The sequence below is a fragment of the Melospiza georgiana genome, chromosome 9 (genome assembly GCF_028018845.1).
Source record: "Melospiza georgiana isolate bMelGeo1 chromosome 9, bMelGeo1.pri, whole genome shotgun sequence".
NCBI classification, from domain to species: Eukaryota; Metazoa; Chordata; class Aves; order Passeriformes; family Passerellidae; genus Melospiza; species Melospiza georgiana.
In genome coordinates, this window is record NC_080438.1 from 12,417,846 (window position 1) to 12,444,900 (window position 27,055).

Genomic DNA, 27,055 nt, shown 5'->3' on the forward strand with positions numbered 1-27,055 from the left:
GCACTGCTCATAGCTGACAGCCCACAAGGTGGCTGCTCTGGGACACAAGTGGGTGTGCATGGATCAGCCCTGGAAATCCTGCACTTCAGCTTAGCCATTTTACCTGGATTGGATTCTTTTTTTTTCCTCTCGTGTTTTTTTTTTACACAGGAACCGGAATGCTGCATTGCCTTAAATCCTATCACTGCATTGCCACTAGTTATGAGGGGATAAAGTTACATCTAATTCATTAAGGGAAAAACATTACTCTTCAATTTGAATGCCATTTATTATTCAATAGAGAGTCACTCATGCTCAAAAAGCAGGGAATAACATATGGGGGAAACAGTAATACACAGATCAAACAGAGGAGGCTGTTTCTCCCAAATTATAACTTGGCATCAACATGAATTGCAATAAATGGATCTTCAGCATCAGTATTAATCTGGAAATTAGCCATTCCATCACCAGAAACAAACACCTGCTTTCCAGTACATCGGTTGTTCTCCTTTTGTCCAGATATAACATCACAGTAGGTACCAGCAGGCAGTCCAGTTTGAACATAGACATTCATATTCCTATGAGAAAATAAACATGATTTATGCATTGTTTTTAAAACAGGTATTTCAAAAGGTGTGTAAGATTTTTGAACATGATCTTACTCCCCTATTTGGAAGGACGTTGTTAAGAATAAGGTTTCTGATCCCACCCTACCTACACACCCATTTTAGCTCTCTGGATCCAGCATGCACTCAAATAACTCAAGTTGGATTGCTGACGAGGGATGCTATTGTTCTCTCGGGGCCACTATTTGTGCCACTGACTTACCAGTCGTCATTGTTGAAGATGATGAAGCCTTTATTACCACGGCCAAAAGCCACTTGATTGCTGCCATTGTCCCACCAGTTGGAGAAAGGCTCACCATCCACCACGTTACGGAAGATAACCATGTTCCTGAAAACACAAGCCATGTCTGCCCCTGCACCTGCAACACCTCTAAAGCCACATGGAGCAGGAAGCAAAAGCAACTGCTTTTACTTCTTGTTTCTCCCCAGTGCCCTACCTGATCTGACGCCAGCGATGTTCACAAACCCAGTCGTTGCCACAGGTCGTGTCTGGATTGATTGTAACGGACTTTGTGGAGCCGTCTGAGTTACTTGGGGGCCCAACCCAGTCATTGACGTCCTGTCATTAAAAAGACAGGTTTATATCTTCTGACTGAAAATGTAGAGCACCCCTCTGGTCAACAAAGCTAGAGGGAGCATCAAAGTTTCACTGCCTGCATCCAGCCTGGGACAGGGAAATCTCTCGACAATCTGAAATGCACTGGACTACTTCCCTGGCCCTGCTCTCACACTTAATCCCCATGGATGAATCTTCAGCATTAACAGCTCACCTTTCCATTTTCAAAATATCTTGGCCAACGGAAACTTGACATGACACGTGTGACGCCATATGGATGGGCAAGCATGAAACCAACTGCCATTTTATAGAGCCTGTTTGGTGGACAAACAAGGAATGAGACGTGAAAGGAGGAACCTGCCAGAGAACACACAGGCAAACAAGCAAAAGCAAGAAGCATCACCCACACAAGAGCAATCCCTCACCTGGCATCCCAGAAGGTCAGAATAGAAGCTCCACCAGCCCCGTGTCCTCTCTGGTTGTCATGATTATCCACAAAGACCAGGGCTCTGTCAGAAGGCACAAAGCCCCAGCCTTCTCCCCAGTTCCTAAACAAAAACACAGACTTGAAGCTACCCTATCAATTGGTGTATCCAATGAATGCTGGATAAGTTGCAGCACCTTCATCCTTACTTTAAGTAGGCCATCTTTTCTCCGTTCCACTTGCGGATCACTGTCCCCAGTTTGGCACCGTACTTGAATTCTGTCACTCGGCCATTTCCAAAGTACTCGCTGCCTTTGATGGGCTCTCCACCCAAGTCAATCACCTGGTACAAGAAAGAAAATCTGCATCCCTTCTTGTCTCACAAAGACCAACAATGCCACATACAGCACTTAACAGGAGCTCTTGCTTTAACATTGAGAAGAAAGTAATTATGTACTTGTGCTGTGTAGAGCAACACAAGTTCAGAATAAGACATGAGGGACACATGTAAAAACATGACTGACGAAAGGAAAGGTAGAGTTGATTGACAATCTGTTGTGGAGGCATTTTTAAGAATCAAAACTGCCTATGTCTGCAGGGCTGCTCTAAGTAAATTGTGAGCTCTTTCTAGGGTAAGTTGGATGAAGTTGTATTGTTGCTCCTGTGTAGGAGGGGGCAAAAGAGATGCAAAAGACAAAGGTAAACATAAAGGAGAAAATGTGGACTTTACCTCCTGATAAATGAAAGGTTTAGTTCCTTCAGAAAACCACTGAGTGTTTAAATTATGCAGCTTGTCAAGAAATGCTCTTATGTCCCCAGGCCACATGTGCTTGGCAGCATCAATTCGGAATCCTGCTACACCCATGTCAATGAGACGGTTCATGTACTCTGCAATCGTTGAGCGCACATAGTCCTTCTCCAGGGCCAGATCCAGAAGGCTGCTCAAGCGGCAGTCCCGGACCTGGGCAACAGAAAAAAAAAAGATTTCTGTGTATTACACCAAAGGAGGGGCGGAGGTGGGGTGGTGGTTAATGAGGTTGTATTGGTTTGGGAAGAAGGGAGGGAGTGATATCTGGTGTAAAGGTTTTGTCTTCTCAAGTGACTGTTGCACATGATAAAGACCTACTGTCCTGCAGACAGCTGGACACCTGCCTTCCAATGGGAATGGTGAATAAATTCTTGTTTTTCTTTGTTTATGTGTGGCTTTCTCTTCACCTATTAAACTGTCTTTATCTCAATCCATGAGTTTCCTCAGTTTTGCTCTTCCAGTTCTCTGCCCCATCCCACTGAAAGTAGGAGGCTGAGTGGTGTTTAGCTGCCAGCTCAGTTAAACCACAAGTTCTCTTTGGTGCCCAACATGGGACTCAAAGGGTTGGAATTAACAACGGCTATGATTAATGTGCTAGATGGAATTTACAGCTGTTACTGCAGTTTGGCCAATAATTGACAGGCTGCTGTGCTTGCCGTGGGGCTCACTGGCCTCACTGTGCATTAGAGTCGAGGGCTCATCAGCGGCTGCTCTGTGCTTGGGCTGCAGCTGCAGCCTGTGCTGCTGATCCCCTGACCCTGGGGCATTCTGATCCCAGCACTGGCCATGGCCTGGGCTGGCACTGGCTTGGCAGCACTGCCGCTCCTGTGCAGCTGGACTGGACACGCTGGAACTCCAGAGTGGACTCGAGCCAGAGGGACTGTGACCTGTGAGTGAGTCCATGGTGGGACAGGTACATCTGGGAGTGCTTGTGGCCATGGAAAAGTCCACAGCAGAGCAGGTACCTCTGGAAGTGCCTGTGGCTGGGGCCGTGGCTGTGTCAGTGGACAGCAGGGGCACCCCCGAAGGCCTCAGGGGCCAAGGCCAGCTCTGTGCTGCAGCAGGGACACATTGAAGCACCAGCAGCATTTCATGGGGCCCTGCTGGAGCACCTCAAAGGGTGGGGCCATGGAAAAACCCACAGCAGGGCAGGAGCAGCCTGCAGGGACTGCAGCCAGGAGCAAGGCCAGGCTGGACTGCTTTGCTTTCTGAGGGGACAGTGGCTGTGGGTGAGGCCGTGCTGAAGCAGATCTAGTTCTGGGTGCACTGAGGCCCATGGTCAGGGCCATGCTGAAACAGCTACCTCTCAGAGCCCCTGTGGCTGTGGATAAGTCCATGCAGAAGAAGCCACGTCCCCCTGAAGAGCCTGTGGCTCACAGAAATGGCTGCACTTGGGGCAGGTACAGCCCTGTGAGGGACTGCAGGGTCTGGCTAAGTCTAGACCAGAGCAGGGGGAAGGGGAGGAATTCATTGCAACATTAAACATGATGCTCTAGTCCAAAGGAACTGGGAGTGGGCATCGTACTGGAAATACCTTTAAATTATTGTAATCTAGGATTTGAGATATGTCTTATAGGGATTATTACAGAAGAAGGCATCTGAACCCATGAAGGACAAGCCCTACATGAAGCAGTGCAAGTGCAGAAACATTATAATGTATTGCTGCAAAGTGGCTGAAGGCAGAGCTTGAGAAAGAACTGCTACATATTCTTACTACAAAAACCAGTAAGTTGCATAACTACAGCACCACCTTGCACTGCTGGCAATTTTCCAAGGGGGCCCCTTATCATGATCAGCTGAGTTTATAAACTATAAAAATGAGCTCACTCTGAGTGGAGTACACTGGCTCACTTCTGGAGCAAACATCTGCACATAGGTTCTGGATTCCTCAGTTCTTAGAATATTTTGGGCCACACATACCTATGGCCACTTCATTCACTTGTCAAGTGACTAAGCACAGGTTTTGTGAGGCACTACACCATTTGATTTTACTGTAGAGTTAACAGAACATGTCAAAAAAAAAAAAACTAAAAACTTTTCCATGGGAAGTTACCTGATAGATGTCATTATAACTTTCAATTTCTCCACTTCCAGTGTGACATTTGCCATCATTGAAATCCCAGCCAGAGTATGGCACAGCTGGAAAATCTCTGTTTCCAGCATTAAAATAGCTTCCACAGGTAGAATGTGTGCCTGAGCCACCTGCAGCTCCACACATATGGTTGACGACAGCATCCACATAGATACGAACCTGGAAAAGCAATGTGTGCATTTCAGTGTGTTTGTAGCAAACGTGAACTGACAGCCACTAACCACTATTCAGTAGATTATTTTCCCTTTCAGTTTCTTCTCAGTTTACACCTCTTTTGAGGAAAGCAGCACCTTCCCTCAGCTGACACAGCCCTTCTTGCCATACCAGACAGATTTTCAAGGCACTTACTCCAACATCGTTGCATCTCTTCACCATGTCTTTGAATTGCTCTTCATTTCCTGATCGAGAGCAGATCTTGTAGCTAATGGGCTGGTATCTTTCCCACCAGGGTCTGTTTGGGCTAGTAATGACAAGATTTTCATTTGGAGGTGAAACCTGCAGATGAAATTATGTACTTGGATAAGAAATCAAATGGTTTTACTTTGACATTTTAGGGGCAAAATCTGCGCTCAGGACCTCTGCCCTCAGAGGAAAGTTAGCACCCAACCCAGTCTCTCTCCCACAGCAGAAGTTCAGGTCAGTGAGATGTCTGTCTTGCACACAGGCAAGAAAGGCATTTTGGTTTGTTCCTGTGAGTTGCCCACATCCAGCATGGGCCTGCTTTCCAGGACATGGGCAAGGAAGGGCTGAAGCCACAGGAATTATTTTTACCTGTAACAGTGACTGCCTTAGGAATGCTAAACCTCACTGCTTCCATACTTCCTTTAGAACAAGGTAAAGAGCTTTACCTTCTCCTTAGCTTTCAGGTGAAGCCTTTCAGCATCCCCCTTTGTTACTGATCTGCTAGACATACACCATCATTCACCCCTACAGGGTCCTGCAGATTAGGGCTGCTTCTAAAGTACTTAGTACTTCCTACCTTCCCTCCACAGCAGCAAAGTTACTTAGAGATGACTGTCTCAAACTCAGGCATTATTAATCAAATTATTAATCAAATATTACAATGCCATTTTCCTGCTACTCACAGGAAGCAACTCACCTGAACTCCCCCAAATCCATTAGGAGCTAAGTAGCGTTCACACTCCTCAGCAATGTCCTGCCAGCGCCATTCAAAGAGATGCACTATAGAGGTTCTCTTTGGGACAGTGTTGGGGTTGTACTGCCCCCAGCAAAGCCCTGCAGCTGCGAGGACGAGGAGAAGGATCCTCATGGTGCCTTCAGTGTAAGGCTGTGGTCTCCTCACCAGCTATTTATGTGCCTGCAAGATGGCAAAATTCCTGTAGCAGCTGTCAAAATTCACATGGATCAATGCTATCAGTTATTATTTAGGTAGATAGATCAATATCATTCCTTGGGTTTGTTTTTTCTCCTGAATAACTCAACAGCTGAAGATAAAATACCTTTTCACATAATTATATGCCATCATAAACTGAGTGATCCATGAGCAGTGCACCCTAATCCAGAACTGCACTCTTTCCAATCACATAAACAAAGATACTTTATCAAAAGTATTCCAAAATGTGGCAATCAGAAAGCTGCAGAAGCTGAACTGGGTAGTGCCACCATCCTCTTGGTCCTGAGTGAGATAAACTCAAGGCAAGGACAAGAGTTCAGACATCCTGTCTGGACCCTTTGACTGCTCTGGCAAAAGAAAGTAGCAAGGGCATTGCTGGTGACAGACTGATAACCAAGAAGATTGTGTTACTAAGGAAACAGGGGCATAGGAGTCTGAGTGGAAAATTCTGGACAGAACTTGGAGACCTATAAATACTGGTAAACTGATGCAACAGAGAGCTTTGCTTGCATAGCATGGTCCATGTCCTTCCATCCCCACGAATGGTGTCCTGTGTGAGGGACGGCAGTTCCCTGTCTGGCTGTTCTAGGGATAACCCACAGAACTGAAATGCTGCTGAAAGGAAGCAGGAGCCAGCCGGCATCCATCCCTTCAGGTTTTGATGGTGAGCTTTGGGACATGGGCACTGATATGTCTTCAGGAGAAAAACATGTCTGAACTTATGCCTAAACTTTTAGAGAAGCCCAGAAAAACAGATGCTTCTCATTCTCTTAAGCTGATTTTCACTGGGCAGAATCACAGGTTAAAGGTTAAAGCCCAGCATGGCTTTCCCAGTAGAACTGTGGGATGAAGGGGGCAATGAGAGGTGATGAGATCCTAGCTGGTTTTGTACCTCACTGTTTTGCCCAGACAGGCATTCCCCATCTGTGTCTGGGCCCAGGAGCCTTTGGCCATGGTTCCCGTGCCCTGCCGGCTGAGGAGGGCAGCCGGAGAGGAGCTGTGCTGGGCACCTGGCACCCAGACAAGGCCAGCCCCCCACAGCTACACAGGCATACACACAACTTGAGACTGCAAAATGATTGCTGATTCAGTAAAAAAGACTTTTTGCAAAAAGATAAAATTGATATTTAAAGAAGGCTTTATGTCAGGTAACTGCATAAGCAGTCATTTTCTTTATGGTGTTAATTTTTTTGTCTGAATAAAATACAAAACCAATGGATAATCCACCAAGAATTCTCCTTTTCATATCTGACCACTAGATGATGCTGTGACTCCTAATTGCCAATGATACTGTACTGTTACCATTTTGGTTTATTTTATGGAACTCTGCAGCATTTTTTATATGAAAAGTTGGTGTTTTCTTTTTCTTATATGCATTGTGGCTGTAAGCACATATAGGGTAGTTAGTTTCTATACAAATCCATATAGATCAGACATCTTTGCAATAACTATTTCTGACAATATGGGGAAAGTCACATTATTTTTGAAGCTGTTCTTATGTTCTTCTCCCTATGTGCCTAGATGTGGATTGCTTTGAGTAAAGACTTTTGCAAAAAGGAGAAAGTTTACTGAGAAGAGATTTGAGATATCTAATTCAGGTTTATATTTATAGTTCTTTCTGTTTTTCGATGCTACATAGTTAGAATGGTGGGTTTAGTTTCAGTTTTGGAATTTATTTTTCTGTGCTTTAAGAGCATTTGGAATTAAGCAGGACATTTCTGTTTAGCAATTACTGCTAAAAAATGGATTATCTTATTTATTTGCATAGGCATTATTTCTGTTTTTTGTTTCCATAAGTCATTTCATACTTTTATATTTAGAAGTGCAGTGGTTTGATCCACATTGCTGGGGGCCCTAGCCAAGAGCTCCATTAGCCTTCCACACATGACGCCATTGTACTGATGGTCTTCTCAAAGTGATTTCAAGAGAACAGCATTCTTTCATGTGAGCTAATTATTTTTCACCATTTGCCATTTCTATGAACTCCTGCAAACACATTTTATTTTTTGCAGCAGTTCTTCCATCTTCTTATCAGAAATGTTAATACAAGAAGGCTCTACTGATTGCAGAAGACAAAGCAATACTCAGCCAGCTGCCTTCTGTACAGAAGTGCTAAAGGCACAGCTCCATTCAGGTGATCCCCATATGTCAAAACCAGAGGAGGAATGAAAACAGGTTATACAATTCAGAACAGCTTGCAAGCTAGGTCAGTGCCAGTCAGTTCCAGCAGAAAAGAGCTTTGGAACTAGCTTAATATCTGCCTTTCCCACTTTTAGGCAAGCCTGTAGCACACTTCTGCCAGTCAGAGATCTGGATCTTATTTTCAATATGTAAGCAAGGAAATTACACTCTCTGAGAGTTAAGGAGTACATAAAGCTTGTTTTTCCCTCACTGAAATGGCATCTGCCACTCACACTGGGGTCTGATTGGGAAATGCCTGCATGACACTGCAATTGCAGTTTCACTGGGACATTGTTCTATCCCCAGCAGGCTCTGAGGTGAGGGATCATTCACATTCATTTTAAAAGTAAGCTTCATTTTTGCAAACTCATTAACAATTATACTGCAACTGAGCTCCTGTCACATAACTGTGCTAACTCTCATTTTGAACATGTTGTTACTAATTTACTTGGAGATAGGCTTGTACAAAATCACCAGGTTGCAGTAATTCTGCTGAATACATAGGGTAATACTCATTTTACTCCCAGGTGCAAACTCAATGTCACCTTCAAAAACACCTAATACTGCCTTCCAATAAAAGATATTATATACTCATATAGGCAACAAGTTCCTGAAGTTTAAAACTCCTTAGGAGAAGAGCTTGCCATTAAAAGTTGCTGAAAATGCTGTGCCACTGTGCCCAGCCCATGCTCACACAGCTGCAGTGTCCCTGCAGTAACTCATTCTCATGGGGCAGCACCACAGAAAATCCTCTGGCTTTCTTCTGGCTTAACCAGAGACCAGCCTTTGATTCCAAGACTCACAGCAGTGGTAAAAGCCACTTGTTTTTCTTCTTCTACCCCATGATCAGGCAGTTTGGACCCTTGTTTCACCAACAGTCCCTCTGATATCCAGGCACTGTGTGAAGTATTTCTTCAGTATTGGTAAGATTAGCAGTAAGAATATATACATGGATTTATTCTGGTCTTAAAACTATTGGTATACAACTGTAAGGACTAAAATTGATACAAGAGGCTTCATCACCTTAATTTCCATTTAAAAATATATATATTTACCAAACTGAGGACACTTCTCTTGTAACAGATTCCTATTCTGAGTGATTTTTTAAAAATTTCTTTGGATCTCAACTCTATTTTTAATGGAAGTACATCTACTTCTCCTCTGACAGGATTTTATTGGTGAGAATTTCATTCTTCTTGCAGAAGAAGCTTCCCTGCTGCAAAGAGAATTTCCTTTGATAACTTTAAAAGTTTTCTAGAGATTTATTGACTTGAATTACAGCAGCTCATCACTAAGGTTTTCTGTCAATTCACGGAAAAGGATAACAAATTTCATATGGGAATGAAGTGGACTCCTCACTTTTACTGCTACATAGAAGAGCTCAAACAATCATTAATATCTGATGTGTACATCTACACTTTATATATTGTGCCAAAGTCAGCCTAAAGATTGGAATCAGGTCTTATTTAAAAGGAGAAGTATAAGAGAATGAGAGGAGACTATTTTAAGCCAAACAGCAAAACATAAGGATATTTACTACTGGCTAAATTCCTACCACTGCAGAGTGTCTATAAAATTTACTTTGCAGCTCTACTTCATTTAAGACACAGCTATTTCCCCCTAGGACATTGTTTGTTGTACCCTAATTAGTGTTTTTATCTAGCGTGTTATTATTCTGCTTCTACTGAATACGAGCACGACTGCTTTGAAAGGCTTTCAAGTGCACTCTCTCCTAAGTCCACTTTTCCCCCTAGATTTTATAAAAGAAATTATGTCATGTTTATATTATGACATTTAAGTATTAATTTTCCTCCCAAGACAAACATTCTTTTTCTAGATAAAAAACTCTGGGCCTAACCAACTTGTTTATACATTTAGCACAGTTATTTTTGTGGTACAGTTTTAATAAAATCTATGCAGTGAAGCATGGCATTGCCTTCATCTGTGTGCCTCCAGAATGATCTGGAAGGGTCTGTAAGTGAAAGATCATCATCTTAGTAATTCTTTTTTCCTATAAATACTTGTCAGACCAAGCTACCTTAGGCAAGGCCACTCCATGGAGTTTCATGGTATCCCAGTGTTACCCACAGAGTGCTCCCTGTGCCCAAAGCTCCCACAGGCTGGGGCTGAGCACTCTGCCTCAAGCAGAGCCCTTTGGAAGCAGGCTGGAATCCCACTAGTCCCATTAATTAACTGCCTGGATTGAAGTCTGAGCATTCGATATAGCTCAGATCACAAAGCCACCAGGAAAGCTGCAATTTAAATTTACTGTTCATCAAAGGAGAATGTGCAGATGGCATACTCTGTCTAGGCGACCACTGGAATTTCCTACTCCTAGTTCCTTAATTTAGGAGGAAGAAAATCTGCCTTTTTAGTTACTAAAGTAGCCTTTGCATCTGCTGTAGGGATATAGCAGTGAGATGAAATGGTGGAACAAATGGAAACAAGACACTGTTGAACACAGCCTTGGGACCATGGCAGTCAGGAGGCCATAAAAAGCTTTTGACAGTCTGAATGACAAAGAAAAGTTTGGAAATGTGGAAACTTTGGCTGCTATGGTTTGATCCCTGTCATAGAAAAAGAATTTGTAATAAACCTGATATCTCAATTGCTTCACATAGTCGGAAAAAGAACCCCAAACAAAACCCAATCTCATATTCAGCAAAATGTTTGGACCAGAAAGCTGCGAACATGAATGCTGGGGGAGTGGGAAATGAATTATTTTCTTCCTGAGAGAGCTGCCCCCTGCTACTGTAACAACAGGGATAAGAGGAAGCTGCTTTGGTGCTACTTCCAAGAGCTGTGCTGAGGCAGAGCTCCAGTGTCCCTGTGTGGCTGTAGTCAGGTGCTGTTGGTAGGCTTTGGTGTGCAGAGATTTTTTTTTTCTGGTAGTGTTGTGGGTTTTTTTTCCTTTTGCCTAATTTTTTATTGTTGGGGGTTTTTTTGTTTTTGTTTTTGTTTTTAATTTTTATTGTTTGCTTGGTTTGTGGTTTATATTTTTCTTTTTTCCACACCTATCCCCTTTGTTTGTAAATCAGTTCATCAGTGTAGAAAATACATCACAAAGCCTGCATGGGCTTCATGAAGCCCCCTAGTAATGTCTCTGATTTGTAGTCCCAGATGGACAGGACCAAATAGCAGATCCTTATTTACATTTTGCATATGCATTAGTTAGTGGAGAAAACTTGTCTGCTCTGAAAGAAGCACATCTGTCAAACACTGCATTTACCACAGAACATTCTTCTAACTTATTACCTATTCCAGAACTTAAGCCCAGAAATACACCAAACCAAACCAAACCAAACCAAACCAAACCAAACCAAACCAAACCAAACCAAACCAAACCAAGATGGCATTTTCCTTTTGGCTTATTCAGCAATAATTTTGGCAAGAGAAAATTTACATGAATATTTTAAAGAGGAGGAGCTTCGGGTTTGTACACCTAAGATTCAATTAAGGGAGAGCTTGGCATTTTATTCCACACCCAACCCCCCACTCCTCCTCAATCCTCTAAGTGCAGTGACCTTTCTTGGATTTCACTAAGAGTATATAATAAATTATTACTTCTCTTATAACTCCTGAGATTTTTCTCTCTCCCTTTCACTTTCAGTAAAATTCTTCTGATGCATTTTGTGAGGAAGTGGCCTGAGGAAGTGCTTGATTTAGGGACACATGAAGTCATAAATCTTCATTCATCAAGGATAGGCATGAAGTAGTTTTACTGAAGACAACTGTCAGGGATTTCCTAGAGGAAAGACAGGGGAATTTGTAGTGAGATCTATAACTAGGAGGTTCAGTGAGAACCTGAGAAGAAGGGTAGGAAAGGATAGGCAAAATCAACTGGAAACCTGAAGAGAAAAATAGGAAGGAATAGAAGGAATAGAAAATCACGAACAGAAAGATACAAATAAAATCTAATAAATATTAATTACCACTGCATAATGAGAAGATATACTGAAGACTAAGGACAAGCTGCACGAGAGTAAGCCTCAGTGGGCAGCCTCTGGCCATCAGGAAAGGCAAGGTAGGAGCTGGGAAAAACGGAGCAGCCAGGGCACAACCCCACAGCACCTGAGCAAGGTGAGCAGGAAACCTCCAGACAGAGCCCACACACCCAACTAAGAGTCCACATCACAGGACAAGGTCACTGTGGTGATACAGCTCTGCCATGGAGAGTCAGCCAGCCCCACACACCAGGATCAGTTCCAGGATTGCCAGGCAGCTCCACAGCACTGCAACAGTCCCAGGTGAAGTCTGCTGGTCGAGGCCCAAACCAAGGAGCTCGGTGGCCAAGGGCAAGTGTGACCAGCACTGATCTTGCCCAGCACCCCTCCAGCAGTGCTGCCCATGCCACTGAAAGCCAAAGCTCAGCTTAAAAACAGCCCCTGGGCCTGTGGGCAGGGGGGTGAGTGGAGGCTCCAGCTGAGGCTGGTCACAGCCCTTGAAGCCTATTGGTGCCTTGAGAGCTCTGACACCAAGAGGACACAAGCACAGTGACCTCAGCATTCTGTAAAGCCTTTAAAATGTACCATCTACCTTCAGGATATGAAAATCTACTTGATAACTAATTGTTACACTTGGCACAAATAAGGGCCCCACCAGGCAATTTAAAATGAATTTGGTGTGCAGCAAGAATGCTTCAAAGGAGCTAAGAAATGGAGCACATATCAAATGACACTGCTGGAAAGATGACGCTAGTAACTGGAACTGCATACAAGTGCAAGTTTCAGTCATCTGTTTTCTTTTGTGGCCTCTCTGTGAACATTACAAGCATACATGCTCTGCTGTGTTCCCTGTGCCAGCCCAGTGCTCCTACTGTCCCACCACATGGGGTTTCTGCTTGCTGCTCTGGCTGTGAGCTGACCCCACAAGAGCAGGATCCTTTCCCTTTCTTTAACATGTGCCTGAGATGCTGCTGCTTTTCCTTGCCCTAGAGATTTATAACACAGAGCACTTTTTAGTAGCTTTTCTTCCTGCACTGGCTTTAGGGATCATGGAGTTAGTCTTTAACACCTCAAATAGATACCTATGAACATTAATATTTATTGTCATTTTGAATGGGTTTGCAGAGTGCCTAAGTTGGGTGTCTACATGTTAAAAAGGCACTTAGGATATGTGAAAAATAGGTATTTTGTGTCAAATTTCTTTGACATTGAGTAGGCCTCAGGAATGGCAAACTAAAAGTTTCATTAATTTTTTTACCAAAAAGTTCATTATTCTATTAAACATTTCTTCTTTCATTTTTTTAAACTTTGGGTAAGCCCTGGGAATGTGAAACTAAAAGTTTCTCTGATATTTTCACCAAAAGCTTTCTATTCTAAGTATGTAAACATTTTCTCTTCTTTTTCCCTCAATTCTAATAAAGGTCATATTGATGCATGCTGAATAAACTATAAGTATTTCCTGTGAGTTGAATTTTATTTCCGAAGTTGCTGACCTGACTTCTGTGTATGACTGGATCAGGGAACCATCTGGGAGACATCTGTGAAGCTTTAACATCTCCCAGACAGAGAACACATCCCACAGTTCATTATGCAAAAAGATGAGGTAACCTTCCACTTCCATGCAAGTGTTCTTTAATAAATAGCGAGCAGTAAATAATAAAACATTGAGCAAGTTGCTTGGATTCTGTCCATAACAGTGCCTGACACCCACTTATTAATTTGATGACCTTGTATTTGAATACAATAAACAATAGCTTAACATATTTGTTGCATATCTGTCTCACTTTTTTATAGTCACTGTTTTTAGCTATCCCAACACTCTTCAAAAGATTAGTAATTCAGAAAGCAACCATACAGATTTTAAGATATTTATTCTAACATGTTTACTGGTTCTCCAGCTGTATTTTTATAATTTATAGTAGTCTTAGTTTATCTATCTATCTATCTATCTATCTATCTATCTATCTATCTATCTATCTATCAGAGCAATGCATACACAACACACAATACAAGAAAAAAAAAACAAAACAACAAAACTCCCTCTGTTAAAACAGTCTCTGTAAATGCTGAGTTTTAGAAAAGTAGCCAATGGAAAAAGAGTCTCTGATAATTATATTTGTACTTTATACCCCAACTCTCTGTAGACAAATTCATGCCTTTTCATTCTAAATCCATTTATTTGACTTGAATTATTCTAGTATTATAAAAGTGCTCTAGTTGGAAAACCAGAAAGTGCCCTACACTGCAGACACTGTAAAGCTCAGAATGAGTCATAACTTTCAAATCCCAACTCTAGGTTTCAAGTTAAGAAAATATACTTTTTTCCTTGAGTATATTGTTTATATTGTTTATTAACATGCCCTAAACCACAGTTTTTGTGCATTTAAATCCCTCACCATCGAAGAAGAAAAATTTCCAGAGAATATCACTGAACTAGAGTAATTCTCTCCTGAATTGTACTGCAAAATAAAACTGTCATTGGTACTTAACACTGGTTCTAAGGAACATCAGGAATAGCTTTGCCAGCTATGGATGTTACCATTAAACACATAATTTTTTTAAGTACAATATAACACATTATATAGCCATGTTTGCTCGGCCATCAAGTCACAGGAGTCACAGGAATTGTTTTAGTAATTGTACTTCTGTATGATTAAATAAAAGTAAATCCAAAATTAAGATCTTTCAAATAGTTTGATATATAAAAGTACTTCTTTTATTACTTAGAATGTGCATACTGCAAATTCATTCAATGATGAGAGAAATAAAAGTAATTCACTGAGGCCTAATAATAGTGAAGTAAAAATGGTGTGTAATTCTATGTTATTTTACAGCTGGTATTACAGTAAATCAGAGTTAAGCAGGAGTCTAGAAAGCTTTATACCTTGTGTTGGTGCTGCGTTACTAGAAAACAGGGGAACAGACAGTATTTGATTTTCACCTTACTGATAATCTCTTCTGCCTCCTGGTTAGTATTTAGCTGGAAAGTGTGAGTACAGGAGTGGGATGTGATCAGCCTTCAGCCCCAGCACTGCAATGTCCTGGCCATGCACTAGACTGACCAATCTTCCAGGAGTTTCTCAATCACCCTGGACAGCTATGCTTTCCATGATTGTTAGATTGTGCTAAGCCACTCTTCTGTGCACTGTCTAGTACAGGCTGTACTTGTAAAATTTATTTTTAAAACACTCAGAAAATGGCCTCTGCTCTTGTTATTCAGCAAAATCATGCTACAGATAACAAGTCATCTGAAGTTTGCAACAGGTCTTTATCTTGCTTTAATATAGGATTGAATTGCCACTGAACTTGGCTGCTTTTGCATCAAAAATCCAGTAAAACAATATATTCTAGTCCATGCAGGAAAAAAGCTGGTTTTCCCTTCCTTTGTGCTGCAGGCATCCAGAATTGACAGGATATTGGGTTTGTGGGCTTGCCTAGAGTAACGTCACATCTGAGAACAGAGGAAGGCATCAGGAAACAGTTATCTGAGTGAAACCATACATAAAAGATATCATTTTCTAAAATGTAGCATCAGCTAAAATCTGCTAAGAAGGTTGCATCTTGCTGATGATTCTCTTTTGCTGACAAAGGTACATAGCAACAAAGATCAAAGATGTCTCAGCAATCTGGAAAGAGCTGCTGCAAATAAAACTCATCCATCAAATCCAGCACAGTTTAAGGCAGCTGGCTCTGAGACAAGTATCTGCACAAGGTACAAGACAGCAGGAAATCAGTGCCTTAGAGGTGCAAGACAAGTAGTGCTATAGCAGTGAGTTTGTGACAGGCACACTGAGTGTGAGCCAGGGCCATGGACAGGCAGCAAAGCCTGGTGCTGCCACTGTTTATCTTATTTACAAATAAACAGGAAAGTGCCTCTGACCTGTAAGGTCTGTTCATACCTAGTTCTTGCATCTTTAGCCCCTTCTCAGACCTTCTCTTCTCCAGCTTGCTCACCTTGCCGGGTTGTGAGACCAGCTCTGAAATGAGGCCGTGGTCCCACCACTGGAGCTGCACAGGGCAGAGCCCCATTCAGGGGCTGGGAGACTGAAGCTGCTCAGCCTCATCCACTGTCTATTGAAATATAACAAGTTCCTTCCATCAATTTTAGTGAATTTTTGAAAACTTGTATGTAATTTAAATATGCTGAAGCAATACTTCCTTTTCCATTGTTTTTCTAGAACCTGTCACAGTCAGTTCCAGTCTGCAGGAATTGCTTAGAGATGAGTCAGCAGTATCATGTAAAGGGAGCTTCAACTCGAGGCTCCCAATATTGAATATTCACTAGAATGTCCAGTCTAATCTACAGATCAAGATAGTATGAATATATTGAATAAAACTTTGGGGAAGTCCTACAAAAAATGTTTATTATGAACATTTTTTTTAATATTTCTCTTTCTAATAATTTTTACCTTATCTTTAATAAGTCTACCAGGGTGCAGTGAGGTTTCTTATCTCTTTAAAATTAGTTATGTGATAATATTGTAATCTCACTGGGACTGTATATATGTGCATTGACTTGTCTTTTGTTCAGAATTGAGTATTTAATCTGTAAAGTGGTAAAGTTTTTGCTTTAATGTTGATCCTGAGTTAGACTTCCCCACTTTTTCAAAGTAAAACCTGATTTATCAATTCCAGCATGTACCATAGAGAAGCAAGAATCTCCTGACAAAACTGAGCTTATAAAGAGCAGGCAAGTAGAGCCTCCTGGACACAGGGATAATCTTTAAATTGTTTGTATAACACGAAGAATGTAAATAAGCCCTATATTTTACTGAATATGAACACTGAATTAATAGAAAGTTGTAATAGAAGATATAGCAGCAATCTCTAATTAAAAACTATTGCATTAGAGAAAGACGTTACATTTGTCACATACCATCCCCTCTTTCTGACTGGTTTTTGACTGTGGATTATATCAGACCACTGGCCAGGCACAGTACACAAGGATTGAGACACTGAGATGTCCAGAGGCTGTCAGTAAGCAGTGCTGATTCACTGAAACTCTTATCCCTGGATGTACCTTGCAAAAGCCACCAAAATCCATGCAAATCACCACATGAGAAAATGTCCCTCCCAACAACACATGACAGCCCCACCCATTCTCCTAAGCCCAACTTCAAAGCTATTCCATTTATGTCAGCTGAACAAGTCCTGCAGCTGTCACCAGGGCTGGATCAGACTCAGTGTCCAGCTAAGGAATTGATGCAGAGATTAGTTGAGAGTTATTCTTTAGCCTGGATCATATTTGTAGCTGTTAACATAATCATATTTTCTGACCCCAAAGCACTTGTGTGGAATTTCAGAAGTGCCAGAGCACAGCAATGCCCCAGCTTTTCTGCTCTGCCCAGCTGGCACCACACTCCAGTCAGTGTGGGCACAGCAGCTCTGCAGGATTGCCACACATTACACTCATTTAATGCTTACCCGTGTTACTGCTGCAGCAGAAGTGGGAGCAAGGAAATTCTTGTTTCTGTAGTTCTCTTCATGCTCAATTTGGGCTGAACAACAGCAAGGGCCACAGCACTGTTCCATTCCTGACAGGATTTCATCTGGACAGGGAGGACACCAGCACCTCATTAAAACAATGACTTTTTTTAAAGTTCTCTTCACAAAACTATCCATTTATTATGAAGCAGCTCACACTCTACAATATGTATCACTTAGGAAGTGTGAATACAATATAGCCTCTTTATTTTAGATATTCTCTGAGCTGACATCATCATACAAAGATATATTCGTAGTAGTGTGATTTTGTAGTAGACGTGTTCTGTAAGATTTCACTGATTATTTAACACTTAATAGTCCACTCTATACAACCAGGGTATTGCATTCTCTGTATTCTTGCTTCAGAATGATCTCTGAGCTATTTAAAACCATTTCTCTTTGTTTTCTCCCCATCTTTGGGGCACTCCCTCTGCTTGAGGAGAGGCCTGTTATTTTTCTATTTAGGTGGCTGAAGAGGGGCACAGCCACCCCCACATGTCCAAAGGGCAAACTCACAGCCTTCTCTGTGCTCAGGATGTCACTGCCTTTGGGACTGCAGCTTCAGTAATGATGCTATGAAACCAAAGGAACAGTTTTATCTCTTGTTTGAGGAGCAGAGTAATGAAATTGTTTGCTTTTTCCATTATTACCAAGATCTATTTGCGCCTCATTTCCACTAATACATTTATTAATCATTAATCAAAAATAAGTAATAATTTGAAGCACTCATAAGAGTTCCATTGCATTTTAAAACAGGCCTCAGGCAATTCCTCAGTGCTTCCTTGACTCCATTTACATACTTTCCCAATGGCCAAAGAGTGCAAGAAATGTCTAACAAGAGGAGACTAATTGTTCCATCTTGTTCACCACTTTGCACCCTGCTAATGACAGGTGCAAAAGGAAAAGTTGCAAGCAAATAGATGACACAATGCTGTAATAAACACTCCTGTCTCTGTGCAAGGGAAGAAATATATTCCTCAAAGCCTCAGGATTGACAGATCTTATTATAAGTTTTGTCCTAGCTATTGCAAGTGTTATTCCTGTGGAGGGTGATTTTTAATCTGCTTTTGCATCTGTCAGAATAGCAGCCCATGCCAGGCAGTCTCATAGGTTAATTATATGTTAGACACAAGGATTTATTAGCCTTTCCCATATTTAAAAATCAAAGGGCAGATTCCCCTTCTAGGCTGCTAACTACAGGGATTGTAAGCAATCCAATAGAGCAAAGGCAACTTTATTTCTTCAGAGACAGAAAGAGCTGGAGTAATTTATCATTAGCCAAACTCATGGTAAGGGAGCCCCTCTAACTCATACACTCAGGATCACACTCATGAACTCACCTTGAGATTTCATCTACTGATCTTTCCAGGAAGGACTGTATAGATGACTGGAGGGTTAATCCTCTTTTCTTGACTTGACTCCTGAATGGGGTGTACATCTGCAAGAGCAAATATTACACATAGTTATTTTTGAATTTCTGAATGTGTTTGCACTGGGAAATGACAACTCTGACATTTCCTGTGGCTTAAAGAAAGAGCATGTATTTAAAGCTCTATGAGTTTGCATGAGATATATTGTTTCTGTCACAAATTTCTTGCATAAATATGTACTTTGTATGAGATTGTAGTAGGACTGTTGTTAATGTTTGCTTTTGGCCTTGCCATATCTATTGAATATGTGTGTGTTTTTACCAGCCTCAGGTGATCTGTATCTTCCAAAACTGCAAACTAGAAATGTTTCAGTTTTGGTTTTGTTTCTTTCTTTTTTTAAAAGGACATATTTTCAGTATTTCAGGTTCATCTGAGTAGTTCCATTCTGTTTTGAGTCTTCAGAAAAAATATGCAAGGACAATCCTAATGGAGGATGAAAGACAAGAATAAGGTTCCATTTTTCAGCAGACTTGAAAGATCATGTGAGTTCAGGGGTGTACAAAGACTGTTCCCCTTGGCTTTCCTGGCACTGCAGTTACCGAGGTGGAAGGTGCTATAGCCACGTGTTGCTCTTGCAGTGCAATAACGGTGTCATTGAGAAGTGAACTGAAATTTATATCCATGGGCCAGTTTTGCAGCCTTACTGTAAGCTTAGTAAGCAATGCTGCCTCCTTTGACCTCTCTGGGGATCTTCATTGGATATAAAAGGAGCTTGAGTCCAGGATATGAAAACTCAGGGTATGGTTTATAAATTATTGATCATGTCACTGACAACATCTACTTCACTGTTTGTATCCTGCATCCATGCACCAAGGCTGGCAGCTCATGGGAGGCTTGATCTCATTAGGGCAGGTTGTCCTAGCAAAAGTCATTGTTAATATCTGCCAAAACTACCCATGGGAATGGCTTCTTTCTTCCTGTTGTTACAATGGAAATACTACTATTCCCTAAAAGGTTTTTGTTTTAGCAGCATATTTCAGCATGATGATAGAAGCAGGCAGTATGATGAGTCATTCAGTGCAAGTCAAGCCTCCCATCTGGGAAAAACAAATTCACTAAAAAGCATACAAAAATGTGTTCTCCAATCATGAGGCATTCAGCACAATCAGAGCTTAGAAGGAACTTGGCAGGGATATTAAACCCTGAGTCTTCTTCAGGGCACTTTGCTATTGATCATATTCACCTGATTTATTAATGTCTGTTTGGAATGCCATCAGTTACTTATGATAGCTCTCTCCTGATACTGGAAGTCACATAGGTGAAAGAAGGAATTCATTTTAAGTATCTTTGATATCAAACATGGTGTCTGATGACATTAATATTACCTTCCACATACAGAGTTAACCACACGGCATCATTTCTAATTATCAGGGTATTTTTTTTCTGTTTACTTCACACTTCAACTAATTCAGCTGAACCAACGAGAAGACTTTTAAATCATTATCTTTCCTTAATGGAGAAGGAAGAAACCAGGTGTGTGAACTCCATAGCTCATCATTGTCAACCAAATTACTCTGAGAGTCCGGCAGTTAACTCCTTATTTATGGAGATTTTAAAATATCGGGGCGGAGGATATTTTAAAAAGTTCTTTTTAATATTCGAAAATCAAATCTGCCATTTGCCCTCGGCCTTGGCAGGTGCAATTAGGCTGCAAAGAACTTCGTAGTTCTGAGAGCCGCCCCGTGCTGCGACGCTGAGCCTCGCGTCACCGCGGCTCGGCCGCATTCCTGGGGGAGCGCGGCCGGCATTCCCGAGGGGAGCGCGCCCGGCATTCCCGGGAGAGCGGCCGGCATTCCCGAGGGGAGCGTGCCCGGCATTCCCGGGGGAGCGCGGCCGGCATTCCTGGGGGAGCGGGCATTCCTGGGGGAGCGCGCCCGGCATTCCCGAGGGGAGCGCGGCCGGCATTCCCGGGGGAGCGCGCCCGGCATTCCCGGGGGAGCGCGCCCGGCATTCCCGAGGGGAGCGCGGCCGGCATTCCCGGGGGAGCGCGCCCGGCATTCCCGGGGGAGCGCGCCCGGCATTCCCGAGGGGAGCGCGGCCGGCATTCCCGGGGGAGCGCGGCCGGCATTCCCGGTGGGAGCGCGCCCGGCATTCCTGGGGGAGCGCGCCCGGCATTCCTGGGGGAGCGTGCCCGGCATTCCCGGGGGAGCGCGCCCGGCATTCCCGGGGGAGCGCGGCCGGCATTCCCGGTGGGAGCGTGCCCGGCATTCCCGGGAGAGCGGCCGGCATTCCTGGGGGAGCGGGCATTCCTGGGGGAGCGCGCCCGGCATTCCCGAGGGGAGCGCGGCCGGCATTCCCGGTGGGAGCGTGCCCGGCATTCCCGGGGGAGCGCGGCCGGCATTTCCCAGGGGAGCGCGGCCGTGCTGTCGCCGGCCGCCAGGGGGCGGTGTTGGCCGGCAGATGCCGCCCCCGCGCCGGGCGCCCCGCGGGAGGGGCCGGGGGCGCTCCCCGCGCATCCAGCCCTTCCAACACATCCAGCACATCCAGAGCTTCCAGCGCATCCAGCCGCTGCACCGGGACCTCGGCACTGCGGGTGTTGGAATATAAACAAGGAAAAGCTGCCTACTGCAGCGCCAGGGTCGGGCTGGCCCCGGTGTCCGAGCGGGCAGGGTGCAGGGACACAGGCAGGATCTGGGACCCAGGCAGGGTTCAGGGACACAGGCAGGGTACTGGGACGCGCTCCCGGAGGTTTGTGCTGGGTGTTCTTCCAGTTTATCACATTTCCGATGGAATCTGCAGTTTTGCAGGATCTTGCCTCCGCAGGAGCCGGCCAGCTGCTGCCCTCGGTGTGAATGCGGCCCTGGAGCCAAGAGCATCCCGCTCTGGAAGCACGAAAGAAGCGGGGAGGGGAGGAGGGAGAGCAAGAAGCGATTGGGGGCTGCAGGAACAAAGAGCTCATCTTTAGGGCTTCATGCAGCTGAGGAGGAGGTGGCGGGGACCTCCTTTACCATTAACATTACTAAACTATTTTAACACTAAAGGCAATCTGTCATTTTGAGTAAATTCTCTTCTGCTTCTATAAACACAGCCGTAATCAATTAAAGACCTACTTGTGAAGGAGCCATTGTGTGCAGCCCCATTCAGACATTGCTGAGTTGTCTTTTAGACAGCCTGTGGGGAAACACTGGTAAGGTGATGGGAAAGTTCAAAGTGCCTAACTTTTCAATGTGGATTTTGTTATTGAGACTTTTTCTCTCTCTCTTTTTTTTCCATATTGCTTATCACAGCCAGAGTGACAAATGGATGATATCTCTCTCTGCATTTAACATCCATGATATCTTCTGCTTGGGAGGTTCTGCAAATATTTCAAATGATTCTCTAATGTAATTCCTTGGGGGACTTCTGCATGGCAGCAAATCAGTTATTAATCTGAAAGTATTGAAAGCAACAAACAAATCCTATGGAGACTGTACATCCATAAATACATATTTATAATCATGCACATGGGCTCAGTTCCTAACACATCAGACACCAGTCCAATACAATTCTGTGCAGTGAAATAGAACCTCATTTACAATAGTTTGAAGATAGGAATTGCTGATACAAGCCCTTCAAGAACTCAGAGTTCCATTTCATGTTGAAACAGTCCAAAAGATTACTCCAAAGACTCTGGGTTTTTATTAACTTTCTATTGCACTGGATCACCTGTGCCTTATGAGTCTGTGAAGACTACTAATCTTTGCAGAAGCAACCAAAATAAACAAGGAAACTTGAACTTAAATTAGGTTATTTTATTCTCTTTCATTTTTCTGAATGAAGGAAATGGGAAGGTTAAATACAAGAGTGTGTATAAGGAGACAAAATTTTTACCCTACTTTATTAGTTTGGGGTTTTTTCTCCCCTTGGCATGGATTCTAGGGACATGGGTGAGAATAAAAAAAAATTAAATACAATTGGAGTTTAAAATTTTCCCATTTCTTTGTGTTTGCATTAGAAATAAATGTAAAGAAATTTTACAAATGGTCTCTATTAAAACAAAAAAAATTTAAGAGTAGATATTTAGAGATACTTGTGAAAAGAATCCCACCTGTAGAAGCTGGATTTCACTGGGCTTTCTGATGTAGTTTCTTTTGGATCCCTTGTCAATCTTCACTGCACAGTCATGGGGAAGAGCCTCAAAGGAAAATTATGTTTGTATCACACTCTGGAAATTCATAAGCACACTGCCTGGGGTTTAAGAATGACAATGCCTCATTCCAGGGAAAATCACCTAAAATTACCATTAGGCCAAGCAGTCTTTTGACATGGTGTAAATTATTTAGAAGTGACAGGGGGAAAAAAAAGGAAAGTGTGAAGATCATAAAGAAATTATCTTCCTTGACAATGTAGTGAAAAACCATAGATTATGAGAAATATACTTTCCTTAGGGTGCCTAAGAAAAATGAACAGTAGCTTTTTCTAGGGCAGTGGGAGCAGACTGAAGCTCAGTCCTGTGCTACAGCAGTGCTAGCCAGCAAACCTTCTCAACTTCATTTTTCTTTGAATGACACTTTTTTGGAAGTTATACAGGAGAGCCTTGGTGCACATACCAGGCACTTTGTAGATGAGTCAGGACACCTTAACTAAATCTATTCATTACCCTGTCCCCATTGGGACAGGCAAAAGCTGCCAATTTGATGTTGGTAATGTGGATGCTGCATTAGGGAATTGGCTAAGCCTGCCAGATTTCATTCCTGAACTTTAGCAGCCACAAAAGAGTATTTCTCTGTCGTCTGTAATTGATTCAGAGCCAGGTCCCAAAAGGACAAGCTTCCTTTTGTGTGCCATCTATACCAGGGTCTAAGGACACATAGTGCTACTACTTCTTTTTTTTTTTTTTTTTTTAGTTAGATCACAGGAAACCTGTTGAAAAAGAAAAGAAATGAAATCCAAGTTGTCATAAATTATATTCGTGAGCTTTCTAAGATAAATTATTTATTAGCTCTATTATTGCATTCTGGACCATGCTTTCAGAAAACAGTCACAGTCAGTTTATTATAATCTGAGTATTTAATGTCAATAGTGTTACCATTTGGAGATTAAATGAGGTCTGAAACCAAAACAGAAAAAATGTATTTGTACAAAAAATAAATTTTCCAGTGCTTCAGCTCACTAAGCACAGTACTTATTATCATCAGTTCATATTCAGGTCAGATTCTTCCTTCCTTTGAAAAACAGGTTGAAAAACCCTTTGAAGACTTTTCCCATCTTCCCCTTACCCATCTGGTTACAAATTTAATAATATTATTCATTATCACTTTGTGTTTCACATTTGTGTTCTGCATCTACTGGGCAATGCATTAAAGAATTCATGACCGTAACTCAGATACTCCTAATAAGGTTTATTAGCATCATCAGTTCATCCTGGCAACATTTTCAACTCTTTCTGCACAAAACATCCCAGAAATTAACAGGAAGATATTAAATTTAGATAGCAAAATTGTGAGCTAGTCCCAGTATATATTGCTGCCTGTGTGCTCATGTTTCAAATGGTTTTAAAAACACCAAAGTATTCTCATAGCTTCTATTCCCAGTTTTCACCCTAGAAGTGACTTTGAATTTGTTGAAGCAGGCATCATCTGTCTGAACCTGAACACATTCACTGTATTTGTTCTTTGTACTCAAATACAAGAATAATCCACTGGAAATGTTTTCAAAATGCTCACTAAACACAGTCTTACTCACATGAAAGCACACGAGTGCTCCAGAGGCTTAGGACAGAGAACCCTGTGTGTGGAGGCTGACCCCAGCTCAAACCCAGTGGTGCAGTGGTGAAACCTTCCTTCTCTTCTCCTTCTCCTTCTCCTTCTCCTTCTCCTTCTCCTTCTCCTTCTCCTTCTCCTTCTCCTTCTCCTTCTCCTTCTCCTTCTCCTTCTCCTTCTCCTTCTCCTTCTCCTTCTCCTTCTCCTTCTCCTTCCCCTTCCCCTTCCCCTTCCCCATCCCACACACTCAGCAGGGGAAGCAGAAGAACCCAGAAAGGGCGAGCCCAGCCACTCTAAATGTTCAGAGGTTTAATGAATGTGCCATAGCTTTCACCTACTAACTGCAAGGCCTTCTCAAGCAGACTCCAAATTCCTGCTGAAATGAAGACTTTCTTTCCCGGACTAGGCCTGGCATTCCTGGGAAACAATGGCCCTTTTCAAGTCACCTCTGAAATTTCACAGGTGAAGGGAACAGGGCAGTCATTCGATCCCATCCACAAGGAGCCTGTGAGCACTTTAAAAAGTGAAGACAGAGTCTATCATGGAAGCACTGGCAAAACTGGTTAGTGGCAGAAAAAGGCAACCTAGGCCACAGCTCAGGAGACCCCCATAAGGCATTATTCAATTTGTCTTTTACCTCATGCCACAACTTGTCTCAGTTTTTTTCAGGGTTGGGCCACTCAGCCCACAGAGCTCAGGAACAGCTCTCCAAGCAGTGTCCCAGTGCTTTGGAGCAGTGGTTTTTGTGCTTCTTAACCAGAGCCTCCCTTTGAGGAAGAGCAAGTTAAAGGCAGCTGTTTGGGGATGTGGTATTGGGGATGGAGAGCACTCAGATGGCACACATGAATCCAGCCTTTAAAATGTCTTTTAGTGACCTCATTTCAGGAAGTATATCACAGTCACTCCTGATTTGTTAGAACAAGATCAAATTCACTAGAAAACATTCAGAATGGGATGTTATGAGTGCTGCCTGTGCACTGATAACATAGTGAATTCAGAACATAAAAAGGTTGGATTTGCAGATCCCCCATACTCTAAACATCCAAATACAATATTCTGAAGGGACACAAGATCTCTCAGTTCTGTGAAGACAGCTACAGAAGCCTCCCAGATGATTTGGTAAATATTCAGAATTCTTCAGCTAGAATGTGTCACCAGTTCACGTTGTAGGGGATTATTTTTTTACATAGTTAAAAAAATTAAAAATAAAAAAAATCCCAACCGACCTTCATATGGCAATTGTTGTATTGAGAAGTATTTTGCCTCTCAGATTCTGAGAACCTTTGCACTCTCTGCCTCCAGCATGTTGTAGGGAATATTATGCTCATTGAACTTTCTTTAGGAGAACTTGAAGGATAATTGAGTTCAAATTTGAACTGCTTTCTGAGAGCAAATCTGAGGGATTTAACCAGGTCATTTGATATGCAGAAGTACCAGCAAGGGGGCAATATACATGCTTGAGACAAGCTAAATAATGCCTGACTAGTATGAGACCTATATTTCATACGTGAGTTAGGCCAATGACCTAACTCATCCAGGCAGGGGAAAGTTGCCATGATTTTATTCAAAGTTGATATTGAAATTGCTCTTTCCTAGTATTACAAGGGGAAGCCTGCTTCAGTGCTTACTTCACTTCCTGTCTTTGTACCATAATGAAGTGTTCCCCTGCTTTTCTCCCATTAAAAAATCCCCCTTACTGCCAGGGAACAGATTCTTGCAGGTCAACTTGCATTTCCATCTTGAATTTGAATTCTGCTCTTGGAGAAATGAAGGTCTATTTGCTTAGTTTTCCAGTCAATGTCATTACCAGAACATTCTCTTTTTTTTATGACAAAGTGAAGTTGGTGTGTAAGTCAATCCAGAAATATTTACAGAGACAATGGGGAATGGTTCCTGTGACTAAGATGAGAAGCCTTTACCTTGTGCAGTCAAGTGGAACTGGGGTTAATTTCATACGTGAGATGTGGAGAACATTTTTTCAGTTTAAGTCCATCTTGCTTTTACAACATAGCTGTTTATATGCATTTCACTGAAGTGCTGAAGCCAAAGTGGATTGTAACCTTTGAGAGGGCTTTCTGAAGGGAAGCAAAAGTTTCATAACTTACTCTTTCCATCCTTCATTTCCTCTTCCCTCACTGCATACATGCAGAGGGTTTTTTTAAATTCTTTTAGGCAAAAGCACTAGGTCAGAGATGTTCCTTGGTGCTCATTGCTATGCAAGGAATACACTTCTCCATACCCTTCAGTAAATGTGGGATCATGGGACATACTGCCCTGCCTCAGGCCTGACAATTCAGGTCAGAATGCTGCCAGCCCTGCACTGCAAGTCTTCAGCAGTTGGTTTTGCTGCTGTGAGGGTACCAACAATGCCATCAGTGGTGTTTATGTTCCCATTGCTAAATACCTGTACAAATATTATATTTCGTCTTGTTTTCCTCAAGCTCTTTCCGCCATACTCTAGAATTACTGAAAAATCTATCTATCTCTATAAGATCT

General features: G+C 42.6%; 1 protein-coding gene across 1 annotated transcript; it reads right to left on the bottom strand.

The window, feature by feature from the left end:
- Nucleotides 1-249: 249 nt before the first annotated feature.
- LOC131087123 (pancreatic alpha-amylase-like) lies at nt 250-5,764 on the bottom strand. Its single transcript, XM_058030542.1, has 10 exons — nt 5,585-5,764; nt 4,834-4,980; nt 4,447-4,644; nt 2,316-2,546; nt 1,795-1,928; nt 1,587-1,709; nt 1,376-1,475; nt 1,043-1,164; nt 808-933; nt 250-557 (listed from the first exon to the last, which is right to left on the bottom strand). The coding sequence occupies exons 1-10, from the start codon at nt 5,753-5,755 to the stop codon at nt 368-370; spliced, it is 1,542 nt and encodes a 513-aa protein (XP_057886525.1). The 5' UTR covers nt 5,756-5,764; the 3' UTR covers nt 250-367.
- Nucleotides 5,765-27,055: the final 21,291 nt, after the last annotated feature.